At 36.9% G+C, this 17277-nt stretch overlaps 1 protein-coding gene across 1 annotated transcript; it reads right to left on the bottom strand.

Annotated features, from left to right (window-relative positions):
• Nucleotides 1–4711: 4711 nt before the first annotated feature.
• Nucleotides 4712–5635, bottom strand: LOC115898359 (olfactory receptor 5AC1). Its single transcript, XM_030933168.1, has one exon. It carries the CDS (start codon nucleotides 5633–5635, stop codon nucleotides 4712–4714), a length of 924 nt encoding a protein of 307 aa, XP_030789028.1.
• Between the last annotated feature and the right edge of the window lie 11642 nt (nucleotides 5636–17277).

Raw genomic sequence — 17277 nt, 5'->3', positions numbered from 1 at the left:
GAAAGCAAGGTTTTCTTAATATTTAAAATAAATCAAAATATTTCTTCATTTCAACAGAAAACAAGGAGAAAATCAAATTTTAATCCACCAGATAAGACTGGGAAGGTTCTTATACACTACCCTTATTCCGTCCATTGTATATATTTACTTCTACGTTCTTCAACCAAGATCTTATCCTTTATTTTTGGAGTAAGTGGCTACAGATTTTCAAAATGCATCTTGTCCTTCAATTCTGGATCTTCTGTTGATGAACCAGGTAGCATGTTTTGCTTTAGCAGGGGAATAATTACAAGGTTCAGATTATTCAGTACTAAGAACTAGTATCTCCTTGGGGCATCCTGTATTCAGTCCCACTGGCAGGGCTGAAACCTGGTCATGAATATGAAGCACTCCCCTGGAGCCATCATCAGTGGATGTTCCTATATCTCTTTTCATTTAATCAATGATTTTTGTTGACTGGCCTCAGGTTTTTAAAAACATGTATTTGACATTGCTCATAACACAATAGTTATCTCAGGTTTATTCCATATGATGCTATTATAGTGGATACATGTTATTATACATTTGTCCAAACGCATAGAACGTACAAAACCAAGAGTGAGCCCTAATGCAAAGTGTAAACTTTGGGTGCCTATGGTATGTCAACATAGGCTCATCAGCTGAAATGAATGTGCTACTCTGTTGGGGGTGCTGATAATGCAGGATGCTGTGCATGTGTCCAGGCAGGAGGAATACGGGAAATCTCTGTACCTTCTTCTCAATTTTGCTGTAAACCTAAAACTGCTCCTTTAAAAAGTAAAACAAACAATAAATAATAAAATAAAACAAAATTATTTACTGTGTGTCCATGGAGGGCGCCATTTCCACTAAGGCCTAATAACAGGCCTACACTTGTCTTTCAAAAAGGCTTTTCATTGCTGCCCATCAAGTAATTAAAAATTCCAAATTCCAGATGGTGTCATTGTTTGGTAAGTTGATGTTTGCCAGGGACTCCAGCTGTACAGACACCTTTAAAATCATTTGGACTTTAGGATGATGGATGATGTGGTTCTAGAAAGATTGTCTGGAACATAGATTGTAAGTCTCAAAGTTCATGGTTTTTCCTGACTTCATTAAAACTCAGATTTCTTTCGAGTAACTCAATTTGGGGCTTCATAAAATGTTAAGTGCAATAAATACACTCACCAACATGCAGATAGTCCTCTTCTTAACCATCAGAGCTGCAAAGATAGCAATTTATTCTGTTGTTTGTAGAATGTCTATTGTGATTCTAATCAAAATTACTCCCTAAAATCTTACAGATTGTGCAAGGCCCTATAGCTTAATGAGGTTGATTGGCCACTTTGGGTTAGTCATATGTGTCACCACAGTTCTTAAGACTTTAATTTCTTAATTCCTCTGAGAGATAAATTATAATATTATCAATGTAATAAACTAATTTTCTCTTATAAGAATCAAGTCTAGATCTTATCTAACCAAAGTACATATCTATACTGGAAAAATTAATTATCTTAAATAGGTATTGGAGGCTTTACCAAAAGAAAGCAAATTGTTTTAGTTTCTTCTGAAACTGGAATGAAAATAAAAATCCTTGGCCAGCTCTGTGGTAGCCAGTCACCTTTTAGTTTGCTATACTTCTTAAATGACTTTTACCATTCATGGCACAGAGAAGATCATCAGGAGAATGATCTTATTTAGTCCTCAGTAGTCTATGGTTAGTCTTCATGAGCTGTCTTTTTCCTTAGAGACCAGACAGGACTTTTATATAATTAGTTGATGGGAATTAATATTCCTGTTTCTACTATCTTTTTAATCAAAGCAGAAAGTTGTCATTGTCCTCCTGAGATCTGGTTTTGCTTAATTCTCACTTCAGAGGAAAATTTGCACAATTCTAAATGTTCTCATTTGTATGTCAAATTAGAAATGGGTACAGACATGCTCAATATCTGATTAGAAACCAGCAGGCAGTGGCAAATCTCTCTATTCACACAGCATCAAATCCAATAAGACACTTATGTAGAGGTGACATTTCTACAGGTCATTCTTACTTTCATATTTTCCAATTTGTAACTTAATATAACTCTGTTACCTACTATGACAGCATCACATTATCTTCAAAGTTTTATCTTGGTCCTTAATATTGCACTCTCTGCCTCTTGCTAGTATCTCAATATGTTGTGTTCCAGCTTCTGGTAATCCCCTGGAAACTCTGTTCACCACCCCAAAGCTATTCAAGTTAGCCCAAGTGTACATCTTTAGATTTCTCTGCTGAAATTTTGCAAGTAGATTTTAACTTTTTAAAAATTCTATTGCCTTAACAGAGGTATCGTCTGCACCTTGCTTACCCACTTTATTTTCCCATACTCTTTGGCATATCCCAAACAGGAGTAAATAGAACAAACTTGAAGAGTTCTTTCGGTGAGGTAAGTGTGGTTGTCCAAAGTACCAAGAGTTTTCCACCTCCCAGCCAGTAGCAATTCACCACCATATTTTACACAGCACCTTCATCAATTTATTTCCTTTTCATACTTTCATTAGCCATCAAAATAATTTCGTGTAGTGAGACCATTTTTGATCATTTCTTTCCTTTTAAATATTACATACCTTTCTTCTATCATTGAGATCCAAGAGTAGCAACTTGCTAACATATTTGTCATGGTTGTCTGTATAGTATTATATTCTAATAAAAGGAAGATTATGTAAGGGTACCAAGCATCATGAACTGTCCTTATCACTGCATTTATCATAGTTTGTGTTAAAGGCATTTTCCATTAAGAGTAATTATAATCATGAGGTCAGGAGATCGAGACCATCCTGGCTAACGTGGTGAAACTCCTTCTCTACTAAAAATAAAAAAAAAAATTAGCCGGGCGCAGTGGCGGGTGCCTGTAGTCCCAGCTACTTGGGAGGCTGAGGCAGGAGAATGGCGTGAACCTGGGAGGTGGAGCTTGCAGTGAGCCGAGATGGCACCACTGCACTCCAGCCTGGATGACAGAGCAAGATTCTGTCTCAAAAAAAAAAAGGGGGGGGGGGTAATTATATATTTTATTCACAATCAACCTAAAGTGTCTGCATTAGAATATTTCTACTATCTCTGCAGGGATCCTTCATCTACCATTAAGGGAAAGAATTGGGCAGGCAAGCGTGTTGGATTTTTACTTTAACTATTGTGAATCATAATTGGAAATGAGAAATGTATACTGAAGTTTATATAGGTTGGCCATATAATTCCATTCAAACTGAATGGATTCCTTACCTTTGAAATGTTACTTCCTTGAACATACAGCCTGAGCATCCAGACTAACAAAACCTCATCAGGTTTCTAGTGTTTATCCGTTGGCAAAATGCTTCGATTATTTAACAGTACCTCCTAGTTTCTATGGTCATCTGGCCTTGTCCTCACACCTTTTGAAAAGTCAGTGGTCACACTAAGTGACTTCTAGTTGACCAGTAAATATAATCTCTTCCAGATTTCCAGCAAAACATGTTATGGCTTGTCTTCTACTTTCACATATTCCTCACCTCTTGTAAATCAAGTCTATTTCTTTGTGTTCTCCTGTTAGAATTTCCATTATGCTACTATCACTAATAACAATCAAGCAATGTTTCCAGCCATTTTCCATTTGCTTTTTTATTAATTCATTTTGCTTAATTGTAGAGTTTTGAAGTTATATCATCTAAATTCCATTGATGAGATTGTCCCCCAAAATTTGCCTCAAAAAATTTTCACTACCACAAACCAAGGATAAGTTAGCAGCCATCCCAGCACTAAAGTCTCAAAAGATTTTCCCTACCCATCCTTCTGTATGAGCGTCATTTATTCACTGGACCCCTGTAGTAGATTTCAAGTGTACAATGACAATCAAACTCACCCAGTGTTTATTTAGCCATGTTTATTACCTAAGTTGATTTAGCTTTAAGCAAGAATACCAAATAATGCATAGCAGCAGCGTTACAGAGGCCTTGGATACCCAGATACAACTGCCCAAGTTTCAATAACTGAATGCAAACTGAAATAAGTACAGCTCAAATTAGCACAAGAAAAGTGCAGGGTCTAGTATCTCTCAGCTTAAGTAACTTGCTTGTCACCTAGCCCCTGGAAGTATGTTTGCCTCACCTCCATTTTTCAGTATAGCTGCATTCCATAAAATATAGGTTAAATAATAAACGATCTTAAAAACTGATACAACATACTTGGGAATATTTTAAATCAGCAATCAGTTCAGACCAATCCCAGCAATATAACCTGCCTGTCTAGATGTCCATTCCTCAGAGGCCTCTCAAAATGGGGGAAACAACTGCAGTTCAACTGCTCCCTTTACTTTTCAAGGTAATATAATAGAATAGCTTGGATTTTGTTAAAATAATCCTGATAAAATTATGTCTTTCTTGTGCAACTATAAATGTTTCTCAGTATTTCTCAGTATAACTGCCAATCACTACCTATAACTTTGGAAGTCCTTAGAAAATAGCTAATTCGCAAAAGCTAAATGCTCAGATTAAAATGCAGCACAGTGTTTCTAAATAAGCTAATTTTGGGTAACATTACTAAACTTTCACTGGATCCATATCCAAGTAAGCACAATACGAAGCTGAGATCCTTTACACAGAGCTCAGGGACCACCCTGACCGCTAGTCCTAATCTACAGGACGTGGGGTTTTCTCAGCAGAATATAAAGAAGAAACAGTTTGAAAGTTGTCTGACAACTATTTATTTCTTCGTGATTCTTCTCAGGGCATCTATAACCTCTTTGTTTCTCAGGCTGTAAATAAAAGGATTTAGTAAAGGAATTATTATTGTGTAAAATAAAGAATACACTTTGTCCTGATCTGCAGCTGATCCAGACCTAGGACCTACATACATGAAGAAGAGAGTGCCGTAGAACAAAGAGACAGAAAGCAGGTGGGCATTGCAAGTGGAGAAAGCTTTGCTTCTACCCTTCTCAGACTTCTTTTTCAGGATGGCAGAGAGAATATAGGAGTAAGAGACGATAAGAGTCATAAAAGTGAAGACTTGTATAAATGCTGAAAAGATGAAAATCAGAAGTATATTAACTGTAGGGTTGGTGCAAGAAATTTTGAACAGCTGTAAAATTTCACAGTAGAAATAATGTATAATAGTGGACCTGCAGAAAGTTAATCTAAATAACAAACCCACATGAATCACTGAATGCAGAAAACCAATAAAATATGAAACACCTGTAAACTGAGTACAGAGGCTATTGGACATCACCACTGGATAAAGCAAGGGATTGCATATGGCTACATAGCGGTCATAGGCCATCACTACCAGCAGGAAGCATTCTGTGGTTGCATTGGAACCAAAAAGGTAAAATTGGGTGGCACACTCAGCCAGGGATAGCATATGATTCTTTGATAAAAAATTGATAAGCATCTTAGGAGTCACAGGGAATGAAGTGCATGCACCTGCAAAGGCTAAACTGCCAAGAAATAAGTCCATGGGGGTGTGAAGGTGGGGGTTCTTCCAGATGAGAGCCATTAGGCCAAGGCTGCCCACCAGGGTGATGAGGTAGATCACCAGGAACACCAGGAACAGGAGCACCTGCAGCCCTGGACGATCTGTAAGCCCCTGGAGGACAAAGTGAGTCACCAGAGTCTTATTTTCTTCAGCCATGTGTGACCTGGCCAACCACTAAAATGAAAGAAGAGAGAATATAGTAACAAAAGAGTCATAACAATGATGACATTTTACGTGTGACTGATTCCCAAGAGGTGCTCCTTGTTTTACTAGTTTTAAATTTTTACCCTTATTTGTCCACTTTTATTTTGTTTTGTTTCATTATTTTGAGACAGAGTCTTCCTCTGTCACTCAGGCTGCAGTGCAATACTGCAATCATGGCTGACTGCAGCCTCCACCTCCTGGGCTCAGAAATCCTCTCGCGTCAGCTTCCCAAAGTTCTAGGATTACAGGCGTAAGCCACCGCACCTGGCTTACTTCTCTATAATAATATACATTCAAACTTATCCATTATAAAAAGTCTTAAAATCATCATCAATCTAAAGTGACATGTAAACTTAGTGCAAATCCTTTTCAATCTAACAGGGTTTTTTTTAGAACTGCATATACTTATCTTAAAGTTCATATGAAAGAAAAAAGTTGCCATTTTCCCCAAGAAAATAATAAATAGTAAGAATAGTTGAGTACCTTAATTGCTATTGAGCTATAATATAAAGCCATAATGATCAAAATATTAAGATATTGGGATAAGAATAGACAAGAGGATCAGCGCAATAGAATAGAGAGGTCAGAAATATATTTCAATACATAAAGGAATTTGGCATAAAACAAATATATTTCAATACCGAAGGAAAATAATGATTGGTTTAATGAATTATACTGGCACTGTTGGCTATTTGTCTGGAAGTAAACAAGGTTAGGCTCTACCTCCCACCACAAATATTTTCTAAGAAATTTAATGTAACTTAGAGATTGGAGAAATTCTTACTCAAAGAAAGAAAGCCGGAATAAATACATAGCTACTATATAATTGTAATGCATAGCAGAAGAGTATCTATCAGAATCAAAAGACATATAATAAATTAGAAAATGTATTTTATCATGGATATGAAAGATATAGATGTATGTCTATAATAAAAACTTAGATAAGCAAATAGCAAATTATCTAAAAGAAGAATGAGTAAATGATACCAATAAGCAAGTTTACAAATTAACAAGTGAAAATTACCAATAAGTGAAATGAAAAGATGCCCAAATTTTGATGTCATTGATACACACATACACACAAACACCCCTTTCTTTTCATGTATCAGATTAGCAGAAATTAAAATGAATATAATACCCACTAGTAACTGAGGTGAGAAAAGTAATACTTTCATATATTACTGATGCAAACATTTATTGCAACAGTCTTTTTGAAAAGCAATTTTATATACTCTCATTAATTTTGTAAAACATATATGTATACCCCTTTGATTTACTTTTTTTTTTTTTTTGAGATGCAGTCTCACTCTGTCACCCAGGCTGGAGTGCAGTGGCGTGATCTCGGCTCAGCATGATCTCGACTCACCGCCACCTCCGCCTCCTGGGTTCAAGTGATTCTCCTGCCTCAGCCTCCTGAGTAGCTGGAATTACAGTCACACACACCACGCCTGGCTAATTTTTGTATTTTTAGAAGAGGTGGGGTTTCTCCATGTTGGTCAGGCTGGTCTCAAACTCCTGACCTCTTGATCTGCCTGCCTTGGCCTCCCAAAGTTACGGGATTACAGGCATGAGCCACTATGCCCGGCCTGATTTACCATTTTTCATATATACAGCCTAGAAATAAAAGTACCACTACTCAAATAAAAATAGACAAAAAATTTCCAATGCATTATTGTTCACAGTGACAAAGACCAGACACATCCACAGTGAAATGATTGGATAAATCATAGTACCTTCATACTGTGGAATAAAATTTAGACATTAAAAAAAAAGAGCTGTCTATACCAATTGAATTGAGAATTACCACAATGTGTAGATATGAGAAGAGCAAGATACATACAAGTATAAACAATATAATTTCATTATCGTAAAACAAGAAATGCACTTTTAAATCTCTCTTTGCAGGGAGAAAAATGTGGATAATGGATACTAAATTAGTAGCACTGGTTTATGTGGTGTCGGAGTAGATGCTGGATTAGGGGAAGTGGAGGAGAGAGCAAGAGGGATAAATCAAAATAAGAGTTCCACAAGAAAAACAGCATGTATGTTATTATCTCTTTAACATAAAATTATATAAACATATGTATGTACCTGTGGTGTCTACATACATATATGAAGGTATGTATGAAAGAACAGTCTCTAACATGTAATAGTGGAAAAAAGAATCAAGAACAATACAACTTTGTTGCCTTTTTTTTTTTTTTTTTTTTTTTTTTTTTGAGACGGAGTCTCGCTCTATCTCCCGGGCTGGAGTGCAGTGGCCGGATCTCAGCTCACTGCAAGCTCCGCCTCCCGGGTTTACGCCATTCTCCTGCCTCAGCCTCCCGGGTAGCTGGGACTACAGGCGCCCGCCACCTCGCCCGGCTAGTTTTTTGTATTTTTTAGTAGAGACGGGGTTTCACCGTGTTAGCCAGGATGGTCTCGATCTCCTGACCTCGTGATCCGCCCGTCTCGGCCTCCCAAAGTGCTGGGATTACAGGCTTGAGCCACCGCGCCCGGCCAACTTTGTTGCCTTTTAAAGGAGATGTCTTGTCACTGAAAATTTCAATGTAAAATTAGGGGGTTATAATCTCTAAGTTTTTGTACCTACATATCGCTTAAATGCAGAAATAACATCCAGGCAAATTCTCATGTTATTTTGAATATTATCAATGGAAAAAACTTTCCAGCATTGAGAGTAGATAGACTTTTTTAATACTCCAAAGTTATCTGTAATTATATAAGATAGAGATTCAAATAGAGTAACAGAATTTTTTGAAATTTTAGAATTTTTGTAATTTCTGTAATGTTCTTATTAAATTTATTCTTTTATACTTTATTTTTATCACTGCTATGAATATAACATTTAGTGTTTTCATTAAGTAAAGAGATTTTTGTGAATTTGTGTGATTTATATATAGTCTCTAAAAGAACTTCAAGAGATTTTCTCATGAATATAGACCCTTCTAGATTACCTTGAGAAGAAAAATAAATAAATTGTTCTGGCATTTTCATGTATAAAATTTTTTTCATAATTCTATAGTCATGCCTCATAATACTGAGGAAACATAATTTTTTTTTTACTATTAGGAATATTTGAAAAACTGGGTTTGTGTAATTTAAAAAATATAAATAAAGGCTATTTTTCTAAGAATCAATAATTAGCATAAGTAACAATTGTAAGATGTGATATTATCTTTACTGAAAATAAACGAAGAAGGAATTCTTTTTAGAATTTTTATTTTTAAATTTATACTCACAGAGAACCCTAGCATATGCAACAGGGCCCAAACCATAAATTAATAATTAAGAACCATAAAACATCTGTGCCCAGAATAAACTGGCCCAATTTTCCTTATAACCTCAAGTAACTGAATTATTGATATTTGTAGTTTTAGTTCCTACAATGTATAATTTAGACAAGAATGAGTAAGTTTGTGAATGTTTCTTAAGTTATGTAACACATAAGGAGACACAAAGAGTCGAAGTTAACTCTAGTGACTTCAGCCCACATTCCCACAATTCCATGGAATTAAATAACTTTTATTATACTCAGTCAAATAAACCTTAAGCCAGAATTTCCTATTCTGAAAAACTACAAATAAGTTATATTTCAGTTGCAGAGCTTACATCTTAATTGAGAAAGCTTTTCATGTTCTAAAATAAGCTCTGCATTGAATTTTTCTTATTATTACTTATATTTTTCATTTTTCATTTTTTTGTTAATCAAAGTTTGTTTAAAAACTTCTCAACAATTGTGTTACCTCCACTGTAAAAATTCTAACTGAAATATACATGTTCAAAAGGGTATTTACTTTTGTCTGTTCATATTTTGGTTGTCAATTATTTTAAAACTCCTATCTAGGATTTTAATTTCCTACTTATATATTTTGTTATGTTATTGACGAACTGCAAAGCTAAAATAATAAAAATTATGAAAATCTCTGCATTGTCACCCAGTTCCTATGAAACATTGGGAAACAAAGTATGTTCTTGGTCTGGAAGTAACATAAAATGTACAGAGATGAAGCAGTATTAGTAGTGTACCAATATTCCTTGAAAATTCCAAACTGGAAGGAGATGGCATTTCTATCTTCTATTTTCAAATCCATTCTTTAAAAAAAAAAATAAATTCCCTCAGTGTTTCCAAAGGATTCCCAGTGGGATGAAGTCAAAGTTGTTCTACAGGGCATTGTGAGCTAATCATCAGGTCAGTCATATCTAACTAGTTATAACAATCAAAACTACACATTGTGTCCCTAGGGTTCACTGTTGGGGCATGTTTATAAAGTATCACTAAATAGAACTTACAATAAGCTTGTTTCCTTCCCCCTATTTCTCTTAATGGTGCCACAACCCAACTACCTAATTAACTTGATTTCCATTTAGAAATCCCAAAGTTACCTTAGAGGTAATATGTCCAAAGCTAAGACTAATATCTTCCCCTATTTCACCCCCAAACCCAGTAATCTTTCAGTGTTCCCTGTCTTGAGGATAGGGTCACCAAACAAGCATTTATGCAAACCATAAACCAGGGACATATCTTTGACGCTAACCTTACCCTCAACTCCATTGTTTCAACCATTGTCAAGTTTTCCATATTTTACGTTTTAAAGATTTCTTAAATCCAACAATTTCTTTTCATTTCCCCCTTTATCCTCAAAATCCAAGACACATTCCTCTATTGCTTTGATGTATTAAATAACCTTCTAACTACACGATCTACATCTTCTAACACAATCGTCCGATCCATTTTCCACACTGACTCCAGAATGTCTTTTCACCACCAACAAACGAACACGTACTTCCCACTTACAACATATAAATATCTTCTCACTGCACACAGGATAACAGCTAAAATTCTTAAGCCTAAATATCCATGCCCCTATACTGAAAAAGAAATCCAATAATTACACACAGTTGAGGGGTTTGGGACATTGTACATGTGCACTAATTACTGTAACAGTAGCTGCATATACAGAAAACCCCACTCTCTTAGTTAAATTGACATAATAATTTAGTTTTCCTTCATGCGAAGTATCAAGTACATGTTCCTAATTGAAAGACTATTCCAGTCCATTTGGTGATTCAGAATTTTACACTCCTTCATCTTGTCACTCAAGCATTTTCCACATGCGGCTTCCTACAATGTTTGTGTTCTCATCTGGGTTAAGCTGGAGAAAGAAAGTTCACAGAGGGTTTAACGTATGAGGTGCCTGTTAGCCAGAAATGTAAGTGATGTATGCCACTCCCAATTCTAAACTTAATCATACAAGCACAAGGAGACTGTGTGTGTAGAAAGAAAAAAGTGGACTTGGTGATTAGCTAAGTTTCTTCTACTCTGATCATCATGTACTTGTTTCAGCCTCTCTCCACACATAAGACACTGTCAGCCTCTCCCCAAGGGAGTCAAACCCAATTCCCATCTAGTCTCCACCTCAACAAAAGCTAGTATCTCCAGGTGATGGTCTCTTCTCTCCATCAAATCCAGCTGTGACTGTTCTTTGTCTAGGTACCAACAATTTCTTTAAAATATATTATTTTTGTCACATGTAATTATTACATGCTCCAAATATACAGCTTTTCTTGGCTTTATCTGTCATTTCTTGGAGCACATATAGTTTACAAGGGTACTTATCCAGAGTACTCCTCAGGTCCAATTCACCTGATATCAGCAACACAATGGACTAGACTGCTGTTCTGCAAAATGTCCAGCAAAATTTCCTTTAGACACAGAGTAAAAGAGTTAGCGTAAACCTAGGGCAAGACTGTCAATGTACACTGTTGCCATCCCAGGTGAATATAAAATGCTTCTGATCTTTATTCATGATCTGTATTGAAAATAATACATTTTCCCATCAGTAACCACATCTCTCACCCCAAATATGGTATTGAAGTGTTCTATTAAGCATAACACATCTAGCAGAACAATAGCGATAGGTACTACAATATACCTAAGTTTGTGGTTGTCTGGACTGGAATGAAAAAATAAATAGGATATTACGGGAATCAACATCATTGTCACCTTTGAGTCTCTGAGAGTAGCACTAATCTCTGATATTACAACAAAAATGACAGATGTCTCTCTCAGATAAAAAAACTCTTCAAGTAACTGAAGCTGACAGACCTCATAGTTCTCATGGGAAGCTGATATCATTTGGCTCTGTGTCGTCACACAAATTTCATGACAAATTGTAATCCCCACGTGTTGCAGGAGAGGCCTGGTGGGAGGTGACTGAATCATGAGGGGCAGACTTTCCCCTTGCTGCTCTCAGGATAGTCAATGAGTTCTCATGAAATCTGGTTGTTTAAAAGTGTGTAGCACTTCCCCCTTTGCTTTCTGTCTCTCCTGCCGCTAGTGAAGAAGGTGCTTGCTTCCCCTTCCATAATGATTGTAAGTTTCCTGAGGCCTCCCGGTCATGCTTTGTTAAGCCTGCAGAACTGTGAGTCTATTAAATGTCTTCTCTTCATAAATTACCCAGTCTCAGGTAGTTCCTTATAGTAGTGTAAGAACAGACTAACATAGAAGCCTTTGATGGTCTATTTTTGGATAGAGCTTCTTGTTCTAAAAAAGACCACAGGAATTTGCAAATCCTTTAAATTCCAGGAGAAACTGTGACCTGACTTTATCTGAGATGCTTTAACCACTTTCAAGAACCAGACTATTTGAAAAGTGTTAAGTCACAGAATCTGAAGGAAAAAGTATATTTACACAACAGCTCTCTTGAGTTGCAAAGGCTGCCTCTAACAAACATTTTGCAAATGAAAACATCCATGAGTTTCCCTCTCTAAAGGGGTACATTTCATGCCTTGTGGATTTTTATGGTTTGTTCATGGCCTCCCAGTCAAAGGCTTCCTGCTCTGCAGCACTACAATAACTTGAAAATCATCTCCAAAGATATTGCTCAAGGGTATAGAGGAAATGTTACATAGTGCTGAATTTTGTTTTGTAAATAGTGAAAGCATAAAGCTAGGGTTTTTACATTTAAAAAATCAGTTTTAGAGCAGTGGGGAGTTGCATAAGAAATAAATACGAGTTCAGTGAGAGCTACCTAAGAGCAAATTAAATTACCTATCAATTCAAGGAATTTCCTGTATCACCCAAATAGAAGGTGATATCAAACATACAGCCTGAGTGCTCCCCTCACTGATACTGTGGGGCTCCTCATCCCATCACAACACACGGAGAGGGGAAAACTTCTAGGCCACCCTCTGCCTAGCCATGCTGCAGGCCATGCCCCGGCGTTAGGCAGGAAAGACTGGTTCCTTTCTATGCTCTAAAACAAGACTCTGGCTAGAAGACTTCCCTCCCTCAGGCTCTATTAAAACTGTCTACAAACATCTGGAACTCCAGATTGGTGCCTGTAACAACAAAATTGGGATACAGTTATCTGACTGCTTCCCTTTGCTCTCTATCCACTTATTCTTCTCCCCTCACCGCTAAGTAAGAAAATATGGGCTCATTCTTTTTACTTCTCTTACTTTGTATTCTCCTTGTACCATGAAGAAGCCAGCCTTAGCCTAGCAGACATAGCCATATTCACAGTACAGAACTCTGATCTCTAAGTCTTCCAGCTCATTTCTAATATACTAAAAAGCTGTGTAAAATAAGGTAATAAATATTCTTTCAAGACAAATTCCTGTTTTTGCAGTAAGAAGAGGAATTCCTTTTTTTCTCTTTGCATTAGTTCTACAACAATTTAAAATATATTCGCAGACAGATAGAACCCTTATGCAAACTATGGAACCAGCTCTGTACTCAGAGAGCCAGCCAATAAAAGAAAATTAATACTTTCCTTCCTCTTCATCCCATTACTTTCTCTCCTTAATAAACTTGAATCCATTCAAAAGGCTATTATTCTTTTTTAGGGTAAGAGTCTTTTGAATGGGCTCAAGTTTGCTAAGTTTACTTACCTTGCTTCTAAAAAGAGGTGAATTGAATTTTCTACTATGCTCTGTGGTAGTTTGGCTAAGTAAAATTGGTTGCTGGATGAAAATCTTTTCTCCTACTAGGAAACTGCCTCCATCCACGGTATAATGCATCCTTGTCCCAGGAATTCCAGCTACATGGTCAGCAGGGCCTCCCTTGTGTAGGTATGAGCATAGGGTGGACCCACTGGAGGCTGAGCAGTTATCTTTGTAATGGTGTCAGAAAGTATAGACTGTCTCCTCAATCCTTTCTTCTCTTTTGCCTCTCTCATATGCTCATGTTCACTTTCAAGTTGTAGCTCCGTCTCTGTCTCAGTCACCTAACTTGTGTGGAAATAGGTGGATGAGCTGATTCTTGGACCATTCATTTGATGTCCCTTCCTGGTCTACCAGGATCTCTCATGTTGGCCTTGGCTCCTGTGTGACAAGCTGCAGGTTCTTTTTCTGACTCAGCTAGGGACTCTGAATATATCCTCCCACACCCAGTCTCTACAGTATGTCCCAGGCCACCACTTATGAACTGAGTTACCACTATTGGACTTGGGCTGTTCTCAGCAAAAACAACTCTCCAAAAGTCCAGAGTTTAAGAAGAGGGATTAGTCGATTGTTCCTTATCCTATTACTTCCCATCCATTCTTTCATGGGTCATGACCTCAGCTTGGAGATGACCTGAGTCTGTGATTCTAATCAACAATTTTGTTAAGCAGTTCATGGAATACATATAGCAACAGCCATCATGCTCTAAACAACAGAAAATTAATTTCACTAATTTTAATTTTTTCATGTAAACCTCTGAGATGAATATGAGAACATGGAGCAGGGAAAGGCATGTGATCTGTTGGGAGTAAAGTGAAGGTCTCTGTTCTACTAATACCATCTGACTCTTCTGGGCTTGGCATGGTACCAGCTTTTACAGCCAAAGTCAGTACCTGTTGGAACTACTGATCTGGTCAACTTGGATGGGTGGGATCCCAGCTGCCCTCCAAGGCTGTTCTGACTCTCTTGGGTCTCTTTGATGTGGTCACCCCTCAGGGTCTCTTTTATGTCCTCCACCCACATGTCCCAACCCACCTCTTGCATGAATGAGTCTCCTGGCTTCTTTCGGTCATTGCAGGAATTTGCAGGTCCTGGCCATGCAACATGGTGATGGGGACCAGCCCCTAAAGGTTAACCTTCAAGGGTCTGCTGCCTACATACTTTGCAAACAAAGTTTACGTCGAGGTAGCCGGGTAAGGAAGGAGCAGAGCCAGAAATGATTTCTAGTGCCCTAAATTGGAATCTGGACAAAACGCACTCTTTTCCAGGTCTACCTTTGATGGACGAAATAATGCTCCGGCCACAGATGCGCGTATCCTAATTCCCAGAACCTGTGAATATGTTAGGTTACCCGGCAAAGGGGAATTCATGCTTCAGAGGTAATAAAGGTTGTATGAAAGAAAATGAGGTAACTAAGGTGCAGGCATTCTAAAGCGGAGCTGGAAGATTGTGAGAGAATTGCACTAAAACCTCTAAAAGTCAAACCACGGATTGTGCCAACAGACTTGGATAAACAATAGAAGTTAGTGTCTGCCAGTCTTCACTTTCTCACCTGGGAGTACCCTGATTAACTAACCAGTCAGTACAGCTTTGTGATTTGGGATTTCTGCTCAGCCAATGAACTGCCTCTGAAAACAATTATTTGTGGAAATTGCCTGTATAAAACCTCTCTAGCACTTACCTTAAGGGACACGATTCAGGACTTGGACATAAATAATTTAAAACTCTACTCTTCAGGCTATCTTGTTAAAAAATCAAGTATTAGATTTTTACCACCTCAGAAACTATGAAAAAAAAAAGTTAAAATAAGAAATTACATTTTCGTTGTTTAATATTTGCAAAACTATTGTCCCCATTAACTTTAAAACTGCCTGTGGCTGTTTTCCTCTAGGGGAGTGTGAGGATGACAGTCCTGCTCTACGTGAATCTAGTTGAAAAAGCGTGTAGAATGTAGTACTCTGGTCTCTAGGTCTCAACCCAAATCAGTGGGGATTTTTCTTGAAATAATAAGGGTGTAATAACGAGAGAGAAAGGTTATATATAGACATGTGGCCACTATGTAGGCAAGACTAATCAGCCTGTATGGAAAATTGCATATAAAATTAGAACACTTTGTCACTGGGGTTGACTGTAGAGAGATGGAGACTGGAACTTCTGCAGAGATTCTGCAGCTACAGGGTACACCAGCTTAGAATGGAGTCCACACAGCAGAAGGCACAGCTCAGATGCAATGAGAGGAAATGGGTTCTGAAAAAACTGAATCCTAACAAACTATGCCTGAAGCCAGTGTGCCTCATTTGGAGCTTTGGGTTATATTATTCAACAAACTGCCATTTTTTCAATTTTTTTAAAAGGTAAAAGAAATGTGTTATGCATACGGAAAAATCTTTTTACTAGAGTATTCTCAAGAGTCTAAGTAATACAAGTAAGGAGGTCAAAGTATGCCTACTCACAAAAGGGCCAGATAGAATACATACACAATATAGGTAAGAAAAAAAATTAGCTTAATATATTTAACTGACAGTTGATCAAGCACACCTGCTAGTTCAGGTAGGTGTTAATGCCAGAAAACACTATTCAGATAGAATATGTGTGTCAGGGATGAAGCGCTCAGTAGGACTACTCAATATATTAAAAAGTAAAAGTTTTAGGAGAACTCAGAAATTTTCTAACTATATTGCAGAAATTTAAATTACTTTTAGTATTTTTGTTGTTACATTTACATATCTTTCAGGGGAGGCAATGAAAAGTGTTACTTTCCAAAATTGCTTTTAAACCAAATGGAAATCTCAGTTTTAAATGTTTTAAGAGGATACATGTTGTCATATTTGGCCTAACAGTATTATTTTTATTTACATACTGGTATATCATTATCAATATCTACTAAAGAGAAAGTTTGAAGAATGTCTTGCTCAAGAATTATTTAGAAGTGCATGATTACTTTGAATACTTTTTTAAATGGAGGATTTCTATAGGTGGGGTCTTCCTTTAAAAAACCAAAAGTAAGTTTTAAAATAGGTATGTCTGTATTTCATGAATTTCACTCATGTTACAAAGATGTTACCAAGTCTTTGTAATATGAATGAACTCTTGTGTTTTATTCATGTTACAAAAACAGTAATGTGGTATTATAATTTCAGTTTGAACTTCATCTTTAAGTATATACTTAACGACAAAAACGAGTAAGTGGTGTCTGTCCTTAAATGCTCATTAACTATTTTAATGATCAGAATAACTTATAACTAAGACAAGAATATTTAACCTAAAGTTTTTTATTCATTCACTTAATAACATATTGTGTCCCTACTATACGTAAAACACAGAAACAATTATTATGATTTATTTTAACAGAGAGGAAATAGAAAAAATTATGAAAGTGTTCTCCAAAAATATTTCTTTATCATTGTTCTCAGTGTACCTAAAACTTTCTTGTTTTTTACACTGTAAATAAAGGAGTTTGCAGGGCAATTATAATCACGTAGAACAGAAAATGCATTTTATTCCACTGCTAATCTGGGCCAGACCCGGGGCACCCATACATGAAGAAGACAGTGCTATAGAACAAAGAGACAGAGAGCAGGTGGGCACTGCACACGAGGAAGCCTTTGCTTCTGTCTTTCTCAGAATTCTGTTTCAGTAAGGCAAAGAGG

This window comes from Rhinopithecus roxellana, chromosome 1, assembly GCF_007565055.1.
Source record: "Rhinopithecus roxellana isolate Shanxi Qingling chromosome 1, ASM756505v1, whole genome shotgun sequence".
Lineage (NCBI taxonomy): Eukaryota > Metazoa > Chordata > Mammalia > Primates > Cercopithecidae > Rhinopithecus > Rhinopithecus roxellana.
This window is presented reverse-complemented; position numbering and strand designations above follow the sequence as displayed.